Source organism: Haliotis cracherodii, unplaced genomic scaffold (assembly GCF_022045235.1).
Source record: "Haliotis cracherodii isolate W230 unplaced genomic scaffold, xgHalCrac1.p SCAF_24, whole genome shotgun sequence".
In the NCBI taxonomy this organism is placed as follows: domain Eukaryota; kingdom Metazoa; phylum Mollusca; class Gastropoda; order Lepetellida; family Haliotidae; genus Haliotis; species Haliotis cracherodii.
In genome coordinates this window covers 10,228,202-10,254,741 of record NW_027266280.1, presented here as the reverse complement: position 1 = coordinate 10,254,741, position 26,540 = coordinate 10,228,202, and the positions used below count along the sequence as shown (strand labels likewise).

The 26,540-nt window shown below is 43.0% G+C and overlaps 1 protein-coding gene across 1 annotated transcript in view; it reads right to left on the bottom strand.

Moving 5' to 3' along the window:
- LOC139472428 (citron Rho-interacting kinase-like) overlaps positions 1-26,119 on the bottom strand; it is a 48,196-nt gene extending 22,077 nt beyond the window's left edge. Inside the window, exons 1-22 of the mRNA XM_071254906.1 lie at positions 26,039-26,119; positions 24,545-24,755; positions 23,116-23,291; positions 22,547-22,695; positions 21,072-21,167; positions 20,604-20,697; positions 19,557-19,769; positions 18,437-18,590; positions 17,068-17,239; positions 16,159-16,477; positions 14,338-14,465; positions 12,159-12,321; positions 11,004-11,129; positions 9,595-9,750; positions 9,404-9,475; positions 8,384-8,467; positions 7,998-8,123; positions 6,236-6,310; positions 5,843-5,938; positions 4,770-4,867; positions 1,798-4,198; positions 512-703 (exon numbers count right to left, since the gene is read on the bottom strand). Coding sequence (XP_071111007.1) covers positions 512-703; positions 1,798-4,198; positions 4,770-4,867; positions 5,843-5,938; positions 6,236-6,310; positions 7,998-8,123; positions 8,384-8,467; positions 9,404-9,475; positions 9,595-9,750; positions 11,004-11,129; positions 12,159-12,321; positions 14,338-14,465; positions 16,159-16,477; positions 17,068-17,239; positions 18,437-18,590; positions 19,557-19,769; positions 20,604-20,697; positions 21,072-21,167; positions 22,547-22,695; positions 23,116-23,291; positions 24,545-24,743 — 5,289 coding nt within the window. The 5' untranslated portion in view covers positions 24,744-24,755; positions 26,039-26,119. The remainder of the gene's footprint in view (positions 1-511; positions 704-1,797; positions 4,199-4,769; positions 4,868-5,842; positions 5,939-6,235; positions 6,311-7,997; positions 8,124-8,383; positions 8,468-9,403; positions 9,476-9,594; positions 9,751-11,003; positions 11,130-12,158; positions 12,322-14,337; positions 14,466-16,158; positions 16,478-17,067; positions 17,240-18,436; positions 18,591-19,556; positions 19,770-20,603; positions 20,698-21,071; positions 21,168-22,546; positions 22,696-23,115; positions 23,292-24,544; positions 24,756-26,038) is intronic.
- Between the last annotated feature and the right edge of the window lie 421 nt (positions 26,120-26,540).

Genomic DNA, 26,540 nt, shown 5'->3' with positions numbered 1-26,540 from the left:
TTTACCCAATTGGAATATGATGACATCCATCAAGCAAGTTAGCAAGTCTGTACACCCGATCCTGTACCACCTTACAACAAACATGGGTTTGTGAAGGCCAGTTCTAACCCAGATTTTTACAGGGGCCTCCATGTACACTTATGAGTGAGTGAGTGAGTTGGGTTTAACGCCGCTTTTAACAGTATTCCAGTAACATCATGGCGTGTCAGCTTAATGTTGGAGGAAAGCCCGAAGAGATGCAGGTCTCAGACGTTTACCAATACGGTGAAACCCGAGAGCACGGGTATGGTGCTGACAAACCTAGAAACATAACCCAGGCGAACCGGGATTCGAACCCACAATCATAGGTTTCTGGCATGCCCAAGGGACGCAACTCTGCACAGCGAATCGTGGCGCCTTAGACGACTGGGCCACCCGTGCCCCCGGTACACTTAAGAGAAAACACACTAGACACTAACTCCCCGACAGCTACTGACTGTAACAGAGCCTTCAGAGATAACACATGACTCACGTTTCTCTTGACGCCACGCTCCATGGCATTGTTGTCCAGCTGTCTCTGCATTAGATGGATCTGATCTCGCAGCTCCAGCTCCTGGCGCTGTGCAGCAGACAGAAGGGACCTTGCCTCACTCAGTGCCAGATTCGACTCATTCAGCTCTTGTCTCACCGAGGCCAGACTACTGTTGTTGTTCTGGTTCAAGTTCTAGATCGAAATATGTGGTCATTCTTAAAGTTCAGTACAAATGCAGCTTTGATACTTAATGTTCAAAAATGTTTTCCTTCCATGACATGATGTTGTACAAACTATGTCAAGTTTTTATCGAAAAATATTAAGCTAAAAAGAAATACTGATGTTACAGCATGTTCAGATGAACTGACAGACACATCAGTTAAATGTCACTCTGACATCTGTTTTACATCTGTAACAAGTAGTTAAAAAAAGCCTCAAAACTCTTATTCAAGCAAATGTATAAAATAGACCAACAAGGCCCTGTAGCTCACCTGAATGTTTCTGAATATATTATTAGATCACAACTGTCATACAAGGGTAAAGAAAAATAAGCAAAGAAATGACACAAGTTTCTACACAAGACATATCCTCACAGTAAGTTCATTAATTTAAACACTGATTCAAACATAACTGGCTATGCAGAGAGCCAACTCTATAGTCATCATGAAGGTCAAATGTTGAAGCTGTGTTAAACATCACAATACATAGTAACAAAAATAAAATATATATATATAAATATGTTAATGGACATAGCACATATATTTTTGCATATGACATTTCATAATGAAATTGCAAAAATGGCTTAGCATTTGGCAAAAATGATATTTTCAATATGGCTGCCTTGGCAGCCATGTTTAAACTCAGACCAAATTTTTGAAAAACCATCCCTGAGATCATATACTATGTATGTACACACGCAATGTTAGCTTCATAAATCAAAAGGTTTCAGAGATGTCGGAAATGCAGAAAAAACTTGAAAGTGGTGGTCAAAGATTGTAGGTGTGTCAAAGATGGAAACAAAAGTATGATACGTTATTCCACATGGCACATACTGAATGCATATCATGTCTGCCTTGTATAAAATCAGATTGGTATTCTATAAGCAGTCTCAACTATAGCTTTGATCATCCCGTCAGCCTTATAGGCCTTGTGATTTCATTTAAAGGAGATGTTGAAAACATAAATGTGAACAACAGCCACAGACACAGACAAACAAACCCTCCTACATTCAGTCAGGTGAGCTACAAATCTCCAAGCAACCCCTTTTAGCTAAAACCACAACTGACCTTGCTCTGATCCTGTGCATCCAGCTTCTTCTTCAGTGAGTCCATCTCTGTCTGCAGCTTCTCGTTCTGATCCTTCAGGTCATCCACACCATCCGTCTCCTCCAACAACGTCTCCAGCTCCTTCTGCAGCGTTGCCGTCATCTCTGTCAGCTGCTTCACCCGTTCCTCCAGCTTCACCTTCTCCTGTTTGAGACTGACCAACTCGGACGTCTGATCACTACTCTTGCCATCTGCTACCTTCTTCTGGTCAAGCTGCTTCTGCAGACCATTGACCTTGGCCTCAAGATATCTTTTTTCCTGCTCAAGGTCATCAACCTGATTGTCTTTGGACACAGCAAAAGACTTTGTTCTTTTCAAGCTATTTCTGACCAGCTGAAGCTCATCAACTTGAGATTCAAGCTTAAGTTTCTCTGTCTTCAGTTCAGCTGCCTTCTCTGCCTGAGATTTGGACTTTTCCAGGGAAACCCGCAGGTCAGCATTTTCTTTCATAAGTGACACAACTTTATCTTGTACAGAATGCCTCCTACCACCCTGATCATTCATCTTGTGAATCTGTTCTTTGCTTCGGCTGAGTTCTTGTTCAAGATCACCGGTCACTTTTTCTAACCTCTTGACTTTGTCCTCAAGGTCATTCTTTGCCTTCTGAAGGTCACTTTCATGCATGGATGTCCTCTTTCTCAAATTGTCCCGATTAAGATTATCTTTCTCCTTTTCAAGAGTTTCAACCTTTCGTTGAAGGTCAGATTTCTCTGTCTGCAACCTGTCAACCAAAGAACGTCTGCTGTCACCACCAGATTTCTCACGGCTTTTTTTCTCCAAATCCTCCACCTTCTTCTCAAATACTTCTTTTTCACTCTCCAGTTTCCTCAACTTTTCCTCTAGGGACTGCTTCTCTTTCCCCAACTTATCCAACTGTTCTACCTTTGTCTCCAGTTCTTTCTTTTCAGTCTCTAAGTGGACCAAGCAGTTAACCTTGATCTCCAGTTCTCTCTTCTCCTTCTCAGATTTCTCCAAATCCTGTTTCTCCTTTTGTGTCTTCTTCAACTTCTCTTCCAGGTCCCTCTTCTCCACCTCCATCTTCTCCAACCGACTCACCTTCCTCTCAAGAGTTCTCCTTTCTTCTTCAGCCTTCTGAACATCAAATTTTCCTTTTTCCAAATTCCGCAACTTGTCCTCTAAATCCTTCTTCTCATTCTCCAGTCTTCCTAACCGAATGACCTTCACCTCCAGATCTCTCTTCTCATTTTCTGTCTTCTCCAAATCATATTTAATCATCTCCAACTTTTTAACCTTCTGTTCCAAGTCTTTCTTCTCAAGATTAAGTCTTTGTACAAGTAATTCTTTTTCTGCCCTATCTTCCTCTGTCCTAGACAGTCTCTGACTCTTCTCCTTGTCAGACTTCTCCACACTCATAAGCTTGTCCTTAAGCTCTTCTCCCTCTGCTTGAAGTCGCTGCAACCTGGTCACTTTCCCCTGAAGCTCAAACTTCTCAACTTCCACCTTCTCCAACTGACGAACCCTCTCTTCCAGACGAGACTTCTCCTTTTCATTTCTCTCCACATTCTTCAGCTTGTCCTTAAGCTCATCCACCTCCGCCTCAAGTCTCTGCAGCCTGATCACCTTCTCCTGTAACTCATGCTTCTCTTCCTCCACTTTCTCTAACCGCTGAATCTTCTCCTCCAGACCAGTCTTGTCCTTCTCCAACTTCTCCCGCACACCTTCCCTATCCTTCTCCCCACGCTCTAGCCTGGCTATCTTCCTCTCAAGCTCTCGTTTCTCCTTCTCCACACCCTGCAGCTGTTCCTCCAGCCTGTCCTTCTCCTTCTGGACTCTCTCCAGCCTCATCAGTTTAGTCTCCAGGTCCTGTTTCTCCCGAGTAACACTCCTCAGCTTCACCAGCTTCTGTTCCACTTCCTCCTTGTCCTTCTCCACTCTCTCCAACCGAGTCACCTTCCTCTCCAGTTGACCCTTCTCCCTCTCAATCTCCTCCATCTTCCCGACCTTCACCTTCAAATCATCCCTGTCCTTCTCAGAGTTCTTCAGCCTCCTTTCAATCTGTTCCTTCTCCTCAGACAGATCCTCCATCTTGCTCTCAATGGCTCTCTTCTCCTGCTGTAGAGTGTTGATCTGGGCATTGAGCTCCGCCTTTGCCTTCATATCCTCGTCCTGACTGGCAGATCTCCTCTGGAGGGACTCCATCCTCACCTGGAGGTTGGTCTTCTCCTCACACAGCTGCTGTATCTGAGTCTTGGACTCAGCAAGACGGCGGTCAGCAGACTTCAGCCTGTCAGTCAAGTCATCCACCTGTCTCTGCAGAGTGTCAGACTGGCTCTGGAGAGACGCAATCTTCTTCTCCAGGGTGAGCTTCTCTGAGCTCAACTTCTGTACAGAGGTGTCCAGTCTGAAAACAAAACAACCTCACTAAGACCTGATATCGTACTCATGGTATAAAGAGGATGTTTTCAACCTTGCAGTGACACTAATATTGTGACAATTGATACATTACTCAGCACATTAGTGAGGTGAAAAGGGTATTAACATCATATTCAAGATTCTTGCACTTATATAGCAATGTGCATGCATTTGTGTGTGTGGTTGCTTGTACAAGTACAATACAACTAATGCGTTTTATAGCGCTTGCCCACTGAGGTACCAAGCTGCCGTTTTACATGGATAACCCACTCGACACAGTATACTGACTCCGAGCTATCCAGTCCTTGTTTTATCCCTTGGCGCCAAGCAAGCTATCGCATTTGGTATGATGCAGTCGGGGATCAAATTACACTCACTGGGCTGACATCCTATCCATTACACTGTGGTAAACTTCTATGACGCCAACAAGACGAAGCATAGGTCTCTGAGCATATTAGATCATTGTAAGGTACACATATACTGGTCATGTTCAAGCAAATAAGTATTAGAGGTATACCAGTATTGAGTGTTAACTGATATGACACGATGTAACATCTGACCTTGAAGAGTATTCCTCCATGACATTTTTCTTCTCTCTTTCAGCATCCTCACATTCATCTTGAAGTTTGGAAACAAGGATAGACAGCTCCTCCAGTTCCTGAAAACAATATAACAAGTACTTCATAAAACCCTTAATTCTGCGATTGAAGTCTATATTAAAGTATGGGAGTTGTGATCATCTTAGCACTAAGTGAGATTTGTGGAACAGCACCCTAGATTCTGCTTGACAAAGCAGTCAAAGAGTTGTGATATAATAGAGCCTATGCCGGAGACAGCAACCCAGTGATTGATATCATGAGCATCGATATACGCAATTCTGATCTGATGACATGCATCAACCAAGTCAGCGAGTCTGACCATCCGATCCCGTTAGTCGCCTCTTACCACAAGCATAGTCACCTTTTACGGCAAGCATGGGTTGCTGAAGACCTATGCTACCCCGGATCTTCACGGGTCGCCTAGACTAGTAGACAATCCTTTAGTGCATGAGGCATGTGACAACATATGAACTTGCTGTTGTGAGGAACTTGGCTCTGTTCAATCTTATTAAAATCAATTGTTAATGCTCGCTCCAAGAACATCACACTACAGGTCACATTGGAATGACTTTTCATGAATTTTGAACAACCAATGAAATGACTTACAGAAAGTCGACATTAGCCAGTCAGAAAGCAGTTTTCCTGAGTTTTACAGGACTAGTTTGCAACTTCCTTTCTAAAGTTCTTGATCTAAAATTTGAAAACTGAATAATAGAAAATTCTGGAATGTCTAATAGATGGACGAGATTGTATGGTAGTACTACAATGGGCTATGGAAAATCTCTTCTGTTTCAAATGTTTATCACATTAACTGTCATTCGGAAAGCCTCATGTTAACCTTTTTGAGGTTGCATGATTAGAAAACACAGGAGCTCCTCAGCCACCTACTGAAACATCAGGCGCTACCTTATTCTGTCTGTCCAGGAGAGCCCTGTGCTCCTCGGCCACCTACTGAAACATCAGGCACTACCTTACTCTGTTTGTCCGGGAGAGCCTTGTGCTCCTCGGCCACCTACTGAAACATCAGGCACTACCTTATTCTGTCTGTCCAGGAGAGCCCTGTGCTCCTCGGCCACCTCCTGTTCTTGCTCCAGGTCCCGCTCCAGGCTCTGCTTCTCCTCCTCAAGGGCCTGAGTAAAAGTTAGAGAGCACATCATAAGTTTTGCAGATCAATAACTTCCCCCAGTTCCCTGGTACATAGATTAAATAAAACTGGAGCCAACACTGATCCTTGTGAGACGAGGACATAAATCATGAACCAGATATTAGCGGTGATAGTGTCAGCAATGACCAAGGGGTGATGACAAACTGCCACAGCTCATCTGCAGATTAACCACCTTCATGTTTCCATGCTTGCCACCTGGGAAGCAACTCTATGCCCACACACCATGAGACTATGCAGTGTACGTCCTGTGTGGGGTACTCACCTGCACCTGCAGCCGCAGCTCCCCGGACTTGACCTGCCTCTCCGCCAGGCAGCTCTTCATGGTGGACTGCAGGTCCTGGGGAGAAGGAGACACATGTTGTACATGTGTTGTACATGTGTTGTGCATGTGTTGTGATGTACAGGTGTTGTGCATGTATGTTGTGCCTGTGTTGTGCCTGTGTTGTGCATGTGTGTTGTGCCTGTGTTGTACAGGTGTTGTGCATGTGTGTTGTGCATGTGTGTTGTGCATGTGTGTTGTGCCTGTGTTGTGCATGTGTGTTGTACATGTGTTGTGCATGTGTTGTACAGGTGTTGTGCATGTGTTGTGCAGGTGTTGTGCCTGTGTTGTACAGGTGTTGTGCATGTGTTGTACAGGTGTTGTACAGGTGTTGTGCATGTGTTGTACAGGTGTTGTACAGGTGTTGTACAGGTGTTGTGCAGGTGTTGTGCATGTGTTGTACAGGTGTTGTGCATGTGTTGTGCATGTGTTGTGCATGTGTTGTGCATGTGTTGTGCATGTGTTGTGCAGGTGTTGTGCAGGTGTTGTGCATGTGTTGTGCATGTGTTGTGCAGGTGTTGTGCATGTGTTGTGCATGTGTTGTGCAGGTGTTGTGCATGTGTTGTGCATGTGTTGTGCATGTGTTGTGCATGTGTTGTGCATGTGTTGTGCATGTGTTGTGCAGGTGTTGTGCATGTGTTGTGCATGTGTTGTGCAAGTGTTGTGCAGGTGTTGTACAGGTGTTGTGCAGGTGTTGTGCATGTGTTGTGCATGTGTTGTGCATGTGTTGTACAGGTGTTGTGCATGTGTTGTACAGGTGTTGTGCATGTGTTGTGCATGTGTTGTGCATGTGTTGTGCAGGTGTTGTGCAGGTGTTGTACAGGTGTTGTGCATGTGTTGTGCATGTGTTGTGCAGGTGTTGTGCATGTGTTGTACAGGTGTTGTGTATGTGTTGTGCATGTGTTGTACAGGTGTTGTGCATGTGTTGTGCATGTGTTGTGCAGGTGTTGTACAGGTGTTGTGCAGGTGTTGTACATGTGTTGTGCATGTGTTGTGCATGTGTTGTGCATGTGTTGTGCAGGTGTTGTACAGGTGTTGTGCATGTGTTGTGCATGTGTTGTGCAAGTGTTGTGCATGTGTTGTGCAGGTGTTGTACAGGTGTTGTACAGGTGTTGTGCATGTGTTGTGCAGGTGTTGTGCATGTGTTGTACAGGTGTTGTGTATGTGTTGTACAGGTGTTGTGTATGTGTTGTACAGGTGTTGTGTATGTGTTGTACAGGTGTTGTGTATGTGTTGTACAGGTGTTGTGCATGTGTTGTACAGGTGTTGTGTATGTGTTGTGCATGTGTTGTACAGGTGTTGTGCATGTGTTGTACAGGTGTTGTGCATGTGTTGTGCAGGTGTTGTGCATGTGTTGTACAGGTGTTGTGCATGTGTTGTACAGGTGTTGTACAGGTGTTGTGCAGGTGTTGTACAGGTGTTGTGCATGTGTTGTACAGGTGTTGTACAGGTGTTGTGCATGTGTTGTACAGGTGTTGTGCATGTGTTGTACATGTGTTGTGCATGTGTTGTGCAGGTGTTGTGCATGTGTTGTACAGGTGTTGTGCATGTGTTGTACAGGTGTTGTACAGGTGTTGTGCATGTGTTGTGCATGTGTTGTGCATGTGTTGTGCATGTGTTGTACAGGTGTTGTGCAGGTGTTGTACAGGAGTTGTGCAAATGTTGTACAGGTGTAGTACAGGTGTTGTTCATGTGTTGTACAAACCCTGATCAGCTGCTTCTGGTCCTGCACCTCCTGCTGGTACAGCTTCAGGTGGTTGAACAGACTCTCCTTCTTCTGATTCTTGGACTCGTTCAGCACATTGGTCTCCGTCTGCTGCTGCTGCAGTTTCTGGAAGGACAAAGATGCTCATACACTCATCACGTACACCCACTGACATCACAAATCTCAATATGTCAAAGACCTCACCCTCACCAGGCTCTTGTATGAACACACACGCTCTCTTGGTAAAGCTTGCAAGCACTTTCTCTACATTGTGGCTATCCCTAACTACAAAGGATAACCTTACAAAAAATTCAAAGAACACAAATTTCAATTGAGTTGAGCCCTGTCATTTTAGGTCTGTGTATACAGTGTTATACATGTTCTACCTGTATGGTGTTCCTCATGTCGTCCTCCCTCCGGCGCCAAGCCTTGGCCTCCCCACTGTAGTGGTCAATCAGGGACTCCAGGTCCTGTACAGGGTAGACAGAGGACAGTGGTAGACAAACAGGGCAATGACAGCTGTGGTTATCAGTGAAGGAATCCAATTGTTCAGCTATTATAGGAAGTAATCAGCACTAAATAAATATATGGTAACAGTTGGAATGGTACCTTGGAGTTCAGCACAGAGTACTTGTTGAGTGAACATTTTAACCACTAGGCTACCCCACCACCCAACTGACAGTACAGTACCCAGTGACTAAGAAACATTTGCAAAACAGGCATGGTAGACAGTACTTGGCAAACACATTTCCAAAACAGGCATGGTAGACAGTACTCGGTAAACACATTTCCAAAACGGGCATGGTAGACAGTACTTGGCAAACACATTTCCAAAACAGGCATGGAAGACAGTACACGGTACAATTTCCAAAACAGGCATGGTAGACAGTACACGGTACAATTTCCAAAACGGGCATGGTAGACAGTACTTGGTAAACACATTTCCAAAACAGGCATGGTAGACAGTACACGGTACAATTTCCAAAACGGGCATGGTAGACAGTACTTGGTAAACACATTTCCAAAACAGGCATGGTAGACAGTACTCGGTAAACACAATTCCAAAACGGGCATGGTAGACAGTACTTGGTAAACACATTTCCAAAACAGGCATGGTAGACAGTACACGGTACAATTTCCAAAACGGGCATGGTAGACAGTACTTGGTAAACACATTTCCAAAACAGGCATGGTAGACAGTACTCGGTAAACACATTTCCAAAACGGGCATGGTAGACAGTACTTGGTAAACACATTTCCAAAACAGGCATGGAAGACAGTACACGGTACAATTTCCAAAACAGGCATGGTAGACAGTACTCGGTAAACACATTTCCAAAACAGGCATGGTAGACAGTACTCGGTAAACACATTTCCAAAACAGGCATGGTGGCTGACAGACTCACCTTGATTTTGTCCTCCAGGTGGGTGCTGTTGAGAAGAGAAGACCTCCCAGTCTGTAGAGTGACAAACAGCTCCTGCACAGAACAAACTCAAAACTTACACAATTGTTCCCCAACAGATGTATCAACATGTTAGTGTTACTACAAGGCAGCATTACCTATCACTTAAATTGTAGATGACACACTACACTCACCACTTTCTTCTTCCTGGGTTGTTCAGTTCGGACAATGTGCGGGACAACGAGGCCATTCTCCCTCAGTGACGTGTTCATCTTGTTGTGGAGCAGCTCAATCTCATCAGCGTGTTCCTGTTCCTGCTGTTCATACGCCTCCACGAGGTCCTCGAGGTCCTGTGTCGGGTAATCATAACTAGGTACAGCAGAGACGAGTACACCAACAGAGATGAGTACACCTACAGAGACAGTACACCTACAGAATCTAGTACACCTACAGAGACTAGTTACACCTACAGAGACTAGTACACCTACAGAGACTAGTTACACCTACAGAGGCTAGTACACCTACAGAGACTAGTTACACCTACAGAGACGAGTACACTAACAGAGACGAGTACACCTACAGAGACAGTACACCTACAGAGACTAGTACACCTACAAAGACTAGTTACACCTACAGAGACTAGTACACCTACAGAGACTAGTTACACCTACAGAGACGAGTACACTAACAGAGACGAGTACACCTACAGAGACAAGTACACCTACAGAATCTAATACACCTACAGAGACTAGTTACACCTACAGAGACTAGGAAACCTACAGAGGCTAGTTACACCTACAGAGACAAGTACACCTACAGAGATGAGTACACCTACAGAGACAAGTTGACCAACAGAGACGAGTACACCAACAGAGGCTAGTTACATCTACAGAGACTAGTTACACCTACAGAATCTAGTACACCAACAGAGACGAGTTAACCAACAGAGACGAGTTAACCAACAGACTAGTACACCAACAGAGACAAGTACACCTACAGAGATGAGTACACCTACAGAGACGAGTTGACCAACAGAGACGAGTTGACCAACAGAGACAAGTACACCTACAGAGACGAGTACACCTACAGAATCTAATACACCAACATAGACGAGTACACCTACAGAGACTAGTTACACCTACAGAATCTAGTACACCAACAGAGACGAGTACACCTACAGAGACGAGTTGACCAACAGAGACTAGTACACCTACAGAGACGAGTTGACCAACAGAGACTAGTACACCTACAGAGACGAGTTGACCAACAGAGACTAGTACACCAACAGAGACAAGTACACCTACAGAGACGAGTACACCTACAGAATCTAGTACACCAACAGAGACGAGTACACCAATAGAATCTAGTACACCAACAGCAAGTACACCTACAGAGACTGTTGGTGCCCATGTCAACAAACCTCATAAGAAACAATTACAAAGTTGTTATCCTTTTTGCCATAACATTTTATCACCTGTATGCCTGCAGTGAACTTTTGTTACTGTCAGACAATCCTTGTGTCATGCAGGACTTAAACACCCAATGTCATGAGTTTTGTATATGTCATGTAATAAAGACATGAACGAATATACAGTATACATACCCTGAGTTTCTTGTTGAGATCATCGATGGATGCCTGCTTCTGATCCAGCTGCTGTTTCCACACCTCATCTCTGTTCTCCATCATCACCAGGTCTCGGCGTTGGTCATCCCTCGACTTCCTCCGCTCCTACACAACAAACAACACTGGCTAACTTCTGCCCTGGCTCCTACACAACAAACAACACTGGCTCCTAAACAACAAACAACACTGGCTTACTTCTGCCCTGACTCCTACAAAACAAACAACACTGGCTAACTTCTGCCCTGGCTCCTACACAAAAAACAACACTGGCTAACTTCTGCCCTGGCTCCTACAAAACAAACAACACTGGCTAACTTCTGCCCTGGCTCCTACACAACAAACAACACTGGCTAACTTCTGCCCTGGCTCCTACAAAACAAACACTGGCTAACTTCTGCCCTGGCTCCTACACAACAAACAACACTGGCTAACTTCTGCCCTGGCTCCTAGACAACAAACAACACTGGCTAACTTCTGCCCTGGCTCCTAGACAACAAACAACTCTGGCTAACTTCTGCCATGGCTCCTAGACCAGAAACAACACTGGTTAACTTCTGCACTTGTACCTAGAAAACAAACAACACTGTTTAACTTCTGCACTGATTCCCAGACAACAAACAGCACTGGCTAACTTCTGCACTTGTACCTAGAAAACAAACAACACTGACTAACTTCTGCACTGGCAGGTGTAGTCTGTGCCCATAATCTATTATTCTACTAGTTCTTCTTGACTTAACATTTTCAAAACATTTTAGTTTCCCAATAAGGACTGAGGTTACTAGACAGATTTTGAGTAGTTTTTGGACTAGCCTCTGAAGTTGAACCAGCACATGCAGAAATGGGTCTTTACTAACTGTACCCTCACCAGGACCCAAACCTTTTAACATCATGACAAACTAACACCCAGCCCACTGAGCTATAATAACACCTTCAGATCTGTAAACACGATGCTACTTGATATGGTCAGTTCACTTGTTTCAAGTTGCATCCAAGGAAAACACAAACCAATCCACAGGACTATTCTAAGATTTGAAGCATCAGTGTGGAGGCCCTGTCAGAAATAGAGAAGCCAGCAGCTGCCGCACCAAACATACAAGGTCACAACAAAGCCTCCCATCATGGCCCTTAGATCACCTTATCGAGTTTGAGCTGGACGCTAGCCAGTTGTTTCTGTGTGTCGTTGAGGCTGTTGTTGACTGTGTGCTGCTGACGGTCCTTCTGCCGTAGTCGCCGCATCAGATTCTCGTTCTCCATCTCTAGCTGGCTGATGATGTCACGGAGGTCGTCCAGCTGGGTCCTGGGTACACATCAACACAATCCTGCAGTACATGCCAATACAATCCTGCATAGACATCAACACAATCCTGCATACACACCAACACAATCCTGCATACACGTCAACACAATCCTGCATACACGTCAACACAATCCTGCAGTACACACCAACACAATCCTGTATACACATCAACACAATCCTGCATACACACCAACACAATCCTGCATACACATCAACACAATCCTGCATACACGTCAACACAATCCTGCAGTACACACCAACACAATCCTGCAGTACACACCAACACAATCCTGCAGTACACACCGACACAATCCTGCATACACACCAACACAATCCTGCATACACGTCAACACAATCCTGCATACACGTCAACACAATCCTGCAGCACACACCAACACAATCCTGCATACACGTCAACACAATCCTGCAGTACACACCAACACAATCCTGCAGTACACACCAACACAATCCTGCATACACACCAACACAATCCTGCATACACACCAACACAATCCTGCATACACGTCAACACAATCCTGCAGCACACACCAACACAATCCTGCATACACACCAACACAATCCTGCATACACACCAACACAATCCTGCATACACACCAACACAATCCTGCATACACACCAACACAATCCTGCAGTACACACCAACACAATCCTGCAGTACACACCAACACAATCCTGCATACACCCCAACACAATCCTGCATACACACCAATACAATCCTGCATACACACCAACACAATCCTGCAGTACACTCAACACAATCCTACATACACACCAACACAATCCTGCATACACACCGACACAATCCTGCATACACACCAACACAATCCTGCAGTACACACCAACACAATCCTGCAGTACACACCAACACAATCCTGCATACACCCCAACACAATCCTGCATACACACCAATACAATCCTGCATACACACCAACACAATCCTGCAGTACACTCAACACAATCCTACATACACACCAACACAATCCTGCATACACACCGACACAATCCTGCATACACACCAACACAATCCTGCAGTACACACCAACACAATCCTGCAGTACACACCAACACAATCCTGCAGTACACACCAACACAATCCTGCATACACACCAACACAATCCTGCAGCACACACCAACACAATCCTGCATACACGTCAACACAATCCTGCAGTACACGTCAACAAAATCCTGCATACATGTCAACACAATCCTGCAGTACACGTCAACACAATCCCGCAGTACACACCAACACAATCCTGCAGTACACACCAACACAATCCTGCATACTCACCAACACAATCCTGCATACACACCAACACAATCCTGCAGTACACACCAACACAATCCTGCAGTACACACCAACACAATCCTGCATACACATCAACACAATCCTGCATTCACATGGTTGATGACACACTCACCACACAGTGAGTGAGTTTGGTTTAACGCCGCTTTTAACAGTATTCCAGTTATATCGCGGCGTGTCAGCTTCATGTCGAAGGAAAGCCCGAAGGTATGCAGGTCTCAGACGTTTACCACTTCGGTGAAACCTACGAGCACGGATATGGTGCTGACAAGCCTAGAAACATAATTGGGGTGAACCGGGATTCGAACCCACAATCATAGGTTTCTGGTGTGCCCAAGGGACGCCACTCTGCAAAGCGAATTGCCGCACCTTAGACGACTGGGCAACGTGTGCCCCCCTCACACAGAAAACAACTTCATTCAAATGTAAAGATATTAAAGATCACATTATTTGCTAATAAGCAAAGTAATATAAATATGAAAATGGATCCTCGAATGAGTGTGTTGATGCTGTATTATCAAGACTTATTCTTACCTTAACTGAAGCACTACTGAAACTCAACCTTCTGACTATCAAGGCACAAGTACTCACAAAGTCACCGTGGCCACTTTGTAGAACACACTGAGCTCTGGTCAAACTGAAAACCTCGCATACAACGAAATCATGAGATCATTCCTAAACGAAGCACGTACATGGTGAGTTCGTCCTGGATGTTGTGAGCCTCTTGAGACATGTCCTGTATCTGCAGATACATCTGCTCAGCCTGCTGTTCCAACTGCCGCCGCTCATCAGACTCATTCATCAGCTGTTCGCTCAGCACCTGCAACAACCAGCAACAGTACCTTGGATTTTACTATATGCAATTGTGCATTCTTTGAAATATTTGTTCTTTTTGTTTTTCTCATGTTGTTGAATCTACCCTATGGGGATTCCTGCACATGATTAGAATTGGTCCCCAGCATTCTATGCCGGTCGTAAGACCCGACTTGGATTGGGTGGTCGCCAAATTGGTTGTGAGCATTTCATCATACCCTAAAGGTAATGTATCATTACCGGCCACGATCATATGGCAGGAATATTGCTGAGGGTGGCTTTAAATATAAACAAAAAAATCTTTTTCATGCTACAGTAATCAAACGAGTGAGTGAATATTATTTCACACTACAATCAGCCAATATTGCAGCTATATCACGACTGTTAGTTTATTTCTTGTTGTTTAACACCAGCCATTATCCAGCTATCTGACGGTGGTCTGTAAATAATCGAATCTGGACCAGACAATCCAGTGATTGACATCATGAGCATCGATCGACACAATTGGGATACAATGACATGCCTCAGCCACATCAGCGAGCCTATATCAGGATCACTTATATATAGTGAAGCCTGGACCAGGTAGTGAGTGAGTGAGTGAGTGAGTGAGTGAGTGAGTGAGTGAGTGAGTGAGTGAGTGAGTGAGTGAGTGAGTGAGTGAGTGAGTGAGTGAGTGAGTGAGTGAGTGAGTATGGTTTTACGCCGCTTTAAGCAATATTCCAGCAATATCATGGTGGGGGACACCAGAAATGGGCTTCACACATTGTACCAATGTCGGGACTCGAACCCGGGTCTTCGGCGTGAAGAGCGAACACTTTAACCATTAGGCAACCCGACCGCCCCCTGGGCCAGGTAAACCTTTAAGGTACAACAAAACGATTTAGTCAGAGGACACATTGTAACTCTCCCCCCATTGAGTCAGCTCATCCAGCAATAAGGTACACTGGACCTTATCTTCCCCAAGAGACCCCTGGGAGTATAGACTTCAAAAGATGTTTAAAACAAAGACTTCTCTTTGTTCAAAGAAATCTCTCAAACACGACTGATCACCTTTCTCTTCATCTTATACAGTTCCTTGAGTGTTCATATTTCAAACATCAACATCATCAACAAAAGGTGAGTGAGTGAGTTGGGTTTAACGACGCTTTTAACAGTATTCCAGTTATATCACGGCGTGTCAGCTTAATGTTGGAGGAAAGCCCGAAGTGATGCAGGTCTCAGACCTTTACCACTTCGGTGAAACCCACAAGCACGGGTATGGTGCTGACAAACCTAGAAACATAATCGGGGCGAACCGGGATTCGAACCCACAATCATAGGTTTCTAGCGTGCCTAAGGGACGCAACTCTGCACAGCGAATTACGGCACCTTAGACGACTGGGCCACCCGTGACCCCTCAACCAAAGGTGAAAATGAAATTTGGAGACCAAGTATAAGTGGAAATGATTCTATTCTGTTTTACTCGCAGACAGCAATATTCCAGCCATATCATGACGACCTGTAAATAACTGGATAAAATTGCATGAGAAGTGATCCAAGCCATTGGGTACGATGACAACCAGTCACCAGAACAGAGTCTGACCATTTAATCACCAGTTGAGATTGGCAAGTATGAGGTACTGGGGACTTATTCTGACCCAGTAATGAAAATAAAACGCCCAGTTCCATAAAAACATTTAAACCCCTCAGCAGCATCTAACCTTGGTCTTGTTGACATACATGTCCACATCCTTCTGCAGCCTAGTTGTCTCCCCTTCCTGCCAGCCACTCTGGTCATCCCTCTCCTCGCACTTGTGTCTCCATTGCTCCACCTCCGACCTCAGCTTGACCTCTGAGTCCTCCAGCTCACTGCACCGCTCCTTCAGTGACCTCAGCTCTGCGATCTTCACTGTCAGTGTTACCTCCAGATTGGTGGAGTCTGGAGCCGTCTGGAGGGCAGTGGAGAAGGAGGTGTTGCCATCGCACTCCTTGAGGATAGTTCTGGTGGACACTTTACCACTGTGACAGGAGCAGTAGCAGCTGGGGAAGGTAGAAAACACACATATGGAACCGTCCACTACCACCAAGTTTGTTTGTTGTCTAATGCCACACACATCAATATTCAAGCTATATCTGGCTATATGATGGCGGTCTGTAAATAATCGAGTCTGGACCAGACAATCCAGTGACAGATATTATGATCAACAGCGAAAAAGTTGTATTGCAACATACTGCGATACAGGTATCTGTATTGTGATACAGGTATCTGTATTGCAATATGCATTGTGATATTCTTGGAGCTAAAGTGTTCAACAGTGATTGACACTGATCATGCTGATTGTACACACAAACATTATTTTCTACATACTTCAGACAATAAAAAGCACCATGGTCAATCACCACCATTTTGTAGCCTTGCATACAGGGAACTACCCTGAGAGAAAAATCTTGTCTTGTCAATTAATTTCAAAAGGAAACATCATTTGTGCGTGCATTTCTGTAGATTTTAAGTTAAACGGTACAAATAATAACAAATCTTTGTTTACTCAATATTCCAAAACAAATAAAAAATATTGCAATACATGTCGTTTTAAAATGCGTAGTGCAGCATGCCGTGCAGCGCTACTCACAGGTCCTTGAGATCCCTCACATAGGTGAATCCAACAAACGGCAGATCTCGCCCCGAGAAGTCCTTCTGAATCTTGAACTCATCCAGGGAGGGCTGGGGTTTTACTTTCTCCACCTCCTCAAAGTTGGATGTGTCGTCCAGACTGTTGACAGTGGGGATGAAAGGCGGTGAGGCTGTCAGAGGTAGATAGGGGTGCCACTTTAGTCAATTCGAAGCCATGGTCAAGTCCAATTTCTATCAATCTACTGCTAAACAGACTTCATCACAATCTGTCAACTGCAACCACCAATCTGCTTAATCCTTGCAGTCGATGACAGAAGGGGTAGAAGGTCTGCTCATGGGCCAGTTAACAGCCACCATTCATGTGACAAGTTGGTGTGATGCATTAACGTATACATGACACATTAATTCCACTTACACTGCGTCACACTCCATCATGGTGCCCTGTTTATTGGTTAATGGAAACTGAATCTTCCGTTGAGTGAGTGAGTGAGTATGGTTTTACGCCGCTTATAGCAATATTCCAGCAATATCACGGCAGGGGATACCAGAAATGGGCTTCACACATTGTACTCACGTGGGGAATCAAACCCAGGTCTTCAGCGTGAAGAGCGAACGCTTTAACCACTAGGCTACCCCACCGCCCCGAATCTTCCGTTGAACACGAGGCACACCTACTGTCCCAAACGCAGTGTCCACACTGATTTCCTTACCTAATACCAGCCCATACAGTACACATAAGGCTAAACAATATAATAGTCTTGGTTCTCAGGGACTACTTGCAGCATCATTCAAGTTGCCGTACATTTGATTTTTATTTCAATTTTTAAAAACAAAACAAAACAAACTTAAATATTCCAAGTCTAATGGTAGTCAAATACTGTATTCCAGTATTTTACTCATAAGGGAATACAATTATGTAGGGAGGCCCTTTCCCAGGTTGATAGTACACAAATTTTCATTTGGTTACATACTAGCTTCAACAAACAACCCCAAAACTAAAAAAACACAAACACAAACACAAACACAAACACGCGCACACGCACGCACACGCACACGCACACACACACACACACACACACACACACACACACCAACCCCCTCCCCCCCCAAAACAGGGGGATGTAGGCTTCAAAAAATAAAAAGAATTGGTTCTCAGGCAATGGCTTGTAAATAAAGGCGGGCTGTGTTTTATTTTATTTTATTTTATTTTTTTTATTTGGGGGGGGGTATTTTCTCATGTTGCTAAATTAGATACTAAATCAAATTACTAACTCTCACACAGATAGCAAAACTCAGTCAGCAGTAGAAACTGTTGCAAACATGACCCTGTACATAGGAAGCGATTGTTGTGAGATGTTTGTACTGACTTTTGCCGATGCTGCTCCAGGTGATGGTGCTGAAGAACTTGTGACTGCAGATGTCCTTCCACGTGTAGCGCTGGTTCTGTTCCATTAGCAGATTCTTCATCAGATCCTTGGCCGACTCCGACACGCTGCTGTCCTTCGGAAACTTTAACTTACTCTGAAATAGTCAATAACAACTTCATGAGAGGGTGAGTGAACCACTTTGAACAGTATTCAGCCATAACATGGAGTTTCAGCTTGATGTAGAAGGAAAGTGTTTGTTTTTCGTCGTTGTTTAATGCCTCACTCAGCTATATGACAGCGGTCTGTAAATAAATCAAGTATGGGCCAGGCAATCCAGTGATTGACATCATGAGCATCAATCCACGCATTGGGATACGATGACATGCATCAACCAAGTCAGCGAGCCTGACCACCCGATCCCGTTAGTCGCCTCTTACAGCAAGCACAGTCGCCTCTTAAGACCAGCATGGGTTGCTGAAGACCTATTACATGCAGGTCTAAGATGTGAAACCCATAAGTACAGGTGTGGTGCTGACAAACCTAGATGTACATAATCAGGTCAACCAGGATTCAAACCCACATTCACAACTATCTGGCATGCCTAAGTGATGCAGCTCTGCCAATGAATTTCAGCACATTGGACAACAGGGCCACCTGTGTGCCCAGTTCTCAATGAATCAATCAAGTGTGGTTCAAGACTATAATGGCTATTGTTACAGTCTACCATCACAAGACTGATGAATCCTGGTTCGCCCCGATTATGTTTCTAGGTTTGTCAGCACCATACCCGTGCTCGTGGGTTTCACCGAAGTGGTAAACGTCGGAGACCTCCATCACTTCGGGCTTTCCTCCCTCATTAAGCTGACACGCCATGATATAACTGGAATACTGTTAAAAGCGGCGTTAAACCCAACTCTCTCACAAGACTGATGAAGTCTGCATGGACATAATTGTTCATGGTATGGTGTGTCTGTTGTTTTAACGCTCTCTCAGCAATATTCCAGCCATAGGACGGCAGCCTGTAAATAATCAAATCTGGACCAGACAATCCAGTGATTGATATTATGAGCAACCACATTTTCAGTCCCAAAGCTTAAAATGAATTGTTGTCCGAGCTGACCTTGAAGTTCATGATATTGCTGTAGGTTGTAACCATGGAACCGTATTCATCAGTGAAGGGGGTTTTGCCATACATCATCTCGTAGGCACACACGCCCAGCGACCACCAGTCCACCTCCACGCTGTACATACGGGGCCCACGGTTGCTGTTCATGGACGTCAACAACTCGGGGGCAACGTAGTCAGGAGTACCAACAGGCATACGAGACGAGACCTGCAATATAGACACGTCTTGAGTTTGAAATTTAATCTCCAACATGACTACAAGACTACACCTGCAGTATACAAGTTTCTAAACTTTGAGTTTGAAATATAATCGCCAAGCATACAAGATGATACCTGCAATACATACATGTCTTCCGTACTTTGAAATAAAAACAGCTTTAACCATTTAACCATTAACAGCTTTCATCCATTATCGTGTCCCGTAAAACAGGCACTCTGTAAACACAGTAGACGTGGTAAAGTGGAGGCACATATAAAAAACTCAGTACCCTGGCATACGCGGCACCCGAAATATTTGTTCACATAGCTCGCACTTGAGTAGGCCCTCCAGTGGCAGAAACTAACATTTTTAGTCCACTTGTCCTTACAATGATAACACATACCAAAACCCTTAAAAATGGCAAATTTCTGCTAGTCCTTATGATACCTTAACTATTGGACAGTTTGGCAAGGACTACAGGACGAGTGCCAATTTCTAACGCTGCCCTCACTGAATTAATTAGCGCTAAGCGCTTCCCTGAGTATCATGCGCCGCACAAGTCAGACAATATGGCCGTCTTGCGTACATGTTGCGTCAGTGACTGCCTTGTAATTACTTTCATCATTTAATCATAATAATAACCTACAATAACCTTTTGACACGAGTAATGACTTTATCATGTTAATGACATATACAGCATCATTTCAGCTGTCTTACCATTAATAACATCACAAGGTAATCACACATAATCAGGATAATCGAAGCAAATAAAGTTTACAAATTACATTTACCCAAACAAAACCATGGCAACCTGCCAGAACAAAATTCTCCGTATACACATACCAGCATGTCTACAGACATCTTGGCTGCAGAACCAAAGTCAGCTAGCTTGATGTGACCTTTCTGGTTCAGTAAAATATTTTCGGGTTTGATATCTCTGGAAATAAAACATAAAAACATGCATCTGACCTTTAAACATTCCTGTGAAAGTCTAGTCTAATAAAGTTTTACAGCTGTAAGTAGTTTTGAAAGTACAAAACTTAAACTTGAAAGACATTAACATATTTTCACCATTTCAATTTGTGTTTGTTGCTTAATACCGCACTCAGCAATATTCCAGCTGTATGACAGCAGTGATAAATATTGAATCTGGACAAAACAATCCAGTGATTGACATCATGAGCATCGATCCACACAATTTGGATACAACGACATGCAATCAAACCAAGTCACCATTAACTTATACAAGTCACATACCCCCAGTATTTTGTTTGTGGACCAATCTTTTCTAGTAAAACACTTCATGGTTACCTGTGCACATAGCCCATCTCATGCAGATCATTGATGGCAACCGACATCTCGGCCAGGTAGAAGCGAGCCATGTCCTCCTCAAATATGTCGTCATGTCTGTCAACAAACAAGTCTTGTGTACTTCACTGTATCACTGTATCATTGTATCAAGCAGCAGTGTTCCCGCTGGCTCTTGAAACTGCCAATCCTGTTGGACTGGCTACTCTAAAAATTACCAGTCTCCCCTAATATTTGTCAGTCCAAACTTTCAAAATATAAATAAAAAATATAAAAATTACCTGGTCATAATCTTTCAACATCATGTTCAATGCAAAGATGTCATCTCTGAAGTAGTGAGTGAGTGAGTGAGTGAGTTGGGTTTAACGCCGCTTTTAACATTATTCCAGTTATATCACAGCTTGTCAGCTAAATGTGGGAGGAAAGCCCGAAGTGATGCAGGTCTCAGACATTTCCCACTTCATTAAAACCCACGAGCACGGGTATGGTGCTGACAAACCTAGAAACATAATCGGGGTGAACCGGTATTCGAACCCACAATCATAGGTTTCTGGGGTGTCCAAGGGATGCAACTCTGCACAGCGAATGGCGGCGCCTTAGACGACTGGGCCACCCCTGTCCCCTATCTCTGAAGAAACTAGATCTACACATCATTCACACCAGGTTCAGTCACAATTTTCTCTTTTTTTTTAATATTTCAAGTCACTACAAATATATTTTTAACCTTGAAGCTAAGCAAAATGTAATTTCCTTGCACTAAAAATCAACAAGGGGAAACCCTGATGGTAACAGACAAGATGACTTTGTTCGAAAAATATACTTATATGAATATCACAGATTTATAAGGTACTTTATTTGACGGTCCACAGGGACAAGCTGTCATAAAATACCGGGACAAGCAGTCATAAAATACCGGTCCAAGCCTAATTTTACCGGTAAAAAACTGGTAATTACTGGTAAACGGAAACACTGAGCAGGGTTTTACATGACGCAGTCCAGTACGCACAGATATTGAGATTGGGCGCATAAAAAGAATATACTGCTTCCCAAGATATGCACAATAATATTCATTGTACCTACAGCTCATCAAGAGCAGTTATGGGTGTCTGTCATTTCATCAACCAATCATGACCACTGTCCACATGCACACTGTCAATGCTTCATTCCAGGCTCTAAAGTAATTATGAAAACGTACAGTACACCATTACATAACTTTAATCACACTGCCTGCAAGGACCCTTAGAATTAATTGAGGATCCCATGGACCCCAGATCAAGTGTCACAACATATGACTACAAGTGTGATTAAACAAATCTGTCTTCAAGTTCATTATGACAGGAGTTATAAGAGGATTTTCTGATTCATACAAAATCGAAGTCGGGAATCGAAAACCGGGTCTTCGGCATGACAAGCGAACACTTTAACCACTAGGCTACCCGACCGCCCCCAGTGGATGAAGATACTGGCTGTGGACTGACCTTGAGAGCAGAGAGAGGAGGTCGCCCCCCGGGTGGAAGTCCATGACAAGGTAGAGACTTGAGTTGTCCTGGAAGGCGTAGTGGAGGCGTGTGATCCACTCACTGGTTGCCAGCGCCATGATGTCACGCTCCTCCTTATAGAAGGAAATCTGTGGACAGGCCACCAGGATGTCGACATGATGATTCATGCATTCCACACAGAAGCTCCATGGATACAACACATTTCACATCAAACCAATGAAAAAACACTTTGAACAAGTTGAATAAATAACAATGCATGTATTTCCAAATTTACTACCCATAAGTCCCACTACCCATAAGACACTAGTTGCGAAACAATTTTAGTATAATCAGCTTTTAGCAAATTCTTACATGAAACTAATGCTATAAACATGATACAAGCTGCTACTATAAACTGTCAGTGTCGGACTACATGCTTCTTCTCATCCATGTCTAAGCATTTTCTCATTTTTCAAACCTAGCAATGAACCCTTTCATAAAATCATTTTCCTTTTGAGAATACCATTATATATCAACATGATCAAGTATTTTTAAATTAGAAAACCTACCTCTGGTTGTGACAAGATGTCATTCTTTCGGAGAACTTTCATTGCATAAACTGTTTCCAGCTTTTTCTCCTTCACAACCTGGACTATCCCAAAGTGGCCGCGGCCAATGATGTCTTTCACCTCAAAATCGGAGGCTTTCAACATCAACTGGTGGGCTTCATTCACAGCATCCTCGTCTGTCAAGTACAAACATAGACATAAATAATAATCAATAGTTAATGTACTTGTTGGAAAAGCCATCACGACAGCTGGGATGAATATTGACATTAGCAGAGCTCCAGATTACTTTTTGAGCAATTGAGTTTTTTTTACTCAAGGGTTTCTATTTTAATTGGGTTATTACATTTTTCATTGGTCAACCAATATTTTTTCACTCATATTTTCATCATGTTCATCACTCTATTGGGTATTTCCACAAAAGAGTGAACATTTTAAGATTTTTCAAAATTAAATAATGTTTTAGATGTATATAACCGTGATAACTGTTCTGAATATATAGGCTTGACTCAGAAAGTAAATTAGCTCGTAATTGTGTTTCGGAAATAAGCTCCTTTGTACGCATGCTGAAAAAGCTTCATTGGGTATTCGTGCAGGCTGTGTTTATACATTTGAGTTTTTCATTTAACATGTTTAATGCATGCATTTCTGTATGCAAGTCAATTGAAAGTCATTGGGTTTTGAATATTTTTTAGGGGTATTTTACGCAAATACGCTGCTGATCTGTAGCTCTGCATTAGGCCCCTATCCCGAGTCAGTTTGTCTATATATTATTGCTGAAGCATCAGTGACTTTAGATTTTGATGTTATTAATGTATCATTACTGAAATCACAACATACAATGACATCCCAAATTACTAGCTGAGCTTCCAAGACCGAACAGATTTTTACTTGACACAGGCTTCGGACTAGTTTCCTACAGTTGCAGACTGAGGCTATCCCGAGGGTCAATAGAATTAATACAATAGATTTGTTTGTTTGTTGGTGTTTAATGCCAAACTCAGCAATATTCAAGCTATATGACGGCGTTCCATACATAATCAAGTCTGAACTAGACAATCCAGTGATTGACATCATGAGCATCGATCAACGCAATTGGGATATGATGACATGCATCAGCCAAGTCAGCAAGCCTGATCACCGGATCCCGTGTTAAAACATATACATTCATGGAAAAAAAATGTTTAAATCAAACAGGGCTCAATACTGGGAGCTCCAAGATAATAGTTATAACCCGGGGTAGATTCTGAGAACTCCCAGAGAAAGTCCCAGGGGTTGAATCTGTGAAAGGGAGTTACATTCTGTGAGCTCCCAGAATCTACCTCAGGGTAGATTCTGGAAGGCCCAAGATTCTACAGGTATACTTTGAAAGGGGACTATACTTTCAGACTTTACACCAGTAATACCGCCCACCTCCAGTCAAAGGACTTACATTTCTTGGTGAAGCCTGATATATGCTTGATGCGAGCCAGGTTGTCGTGGGTACACTCATCATACAGAGTGAGGAAGCCATCAAGCAGACCCTCCTGGCTCAGAGGGAGCATCTCCTGTCCTTCAGCGTTGTCATGGTGATTAGCACAGATCTCATAAAGGCTTTTTAGCCTGTCACTTAATGGATCCTCTTTTGACATTGTGAATTATTTCTGAAATTACAAATGCAGTACAATGTAATGAATTTATGATATTGTGACCATGACAACAAAATAAACATGAAGGACCTTAGAACAGGAAAAACCGAATTCCCAGGGTAATCATGCGTGTGGACATAAGGTCCAAATTTATAAGTCTGCAGCAGGTGTTGGTAAAACCTCCCAACTGGAATAAAAGATGTCCCAATTCAGGTTATCATAAATGTTAACATAATGTTAAAGTTTTACCAATGTGATTTAGTTTGACATTACTGTAATGTCAAAATATCCATATGAATTCATAAGAATTTAGGAACCAACATTTTTCCTCAATTTGCTTGCCATAGGTTCCTAATTATAAATACTAGATACATCCATGATTGTTTTAATTTTGATGAGATGGAGGTATCCTTGTGTTATGAGTTCCAGATGCTTAGAAATATTCGTAGTTTTCTCTCTAATCACATGAACAACTGTAAAACATCTCATTCACTTATAAAAGACAGCTTTCTATAAAATATAAGCCATCATCTGAGTATTTACAATGTCTATGTGACTGATGCTACATCCACTGTTATAATGTGAGTAATCGCAATAAACGTGGCCGTACAAATACGCATCACGTCCCAAAACTATCTCGACTATATATTAAGAACATCATGGACTTTTTGACAACAAAATAGTACTATTTTAATTAAATACAGTTTATATAGTATGATGTTAATATCATGTATACCTACCACTGATTTACCATTTAGCCTGATAGTTTACAACAGATAAGATAGTATGGCAAGTTAGGAGCATTATGTGAATAATTCAGTCAACATGGTCAAGAGGGAGCAAGAATTGCCGCAAGAAAGTTCAAATCACTTTATTGTTTTCAAAATGGACACAAAATGTAATGGGATGTAACATTTGATAAACCATGTGCACAGGCTTTCTCATAAAACTTCTGAAATTTGGAGTTACGCTAATCAGCTGTTCATGTGGAATATTGATATTGTCAGAACAAAGCCAATGGGTGTCTGTGGGTAAATAATGTCCGATGAATACAAATGATGGGGCAACTCTGTTTGATTTCCTGATTCAATCAACGTGTTTAACAGCTTTTATATAATGCACGATCTGATGTGAAGACTGTAATATGTGTCATTTTGGATTCAAGGCCTCATGTAATGATACAGGTTCATCATCAAACTGGAGTGTTTGTCCGTGTTGACCGATCCTGCGTAACTGCTACCTGGTGGTTTGCAATAATTAAACACACAATGAGCTGTTACAAATTACAGTAAACTCACCAGTTAATCAGGAATAAAATCAATCACTATGGCGTATTTACAAACATTGTCTTTGAATGAACCGCGTATGCTTCGTGAAATCGTAATTTTGAAGTAGCAGCCAATCAAATCGCTCCTCTCAGCCAGGGCGCCATCTATCTAGAATTCAGCGAAAGTATAATTTGTAGCTCAGGCCTAGGTAACCTTACACGAATACAAAATCGCCCCAGCTAATCATTTTGTCGATCGATAACCACGGAAACTGGCAGAGTGCTTTAGAGATCAGCAAAACAGTTTGCTGCTGTAATTTTCTGCGGAAACCATTTAAAAAAAATATAAAACATATAAGGGATGTAGGCATGTCTGTAATAAGAGTATTAATTTAACGTTTCCTAAGATATACATTTCTGAAATCTCTGTTATCTAATTTTAACGTCAAACTAAAGAAATAAACGGGTATGTGGTCATAGCATTGTTCAAGATGCACTAAACGACAGTGCCAAATTTATTGGGTTAACAGTTT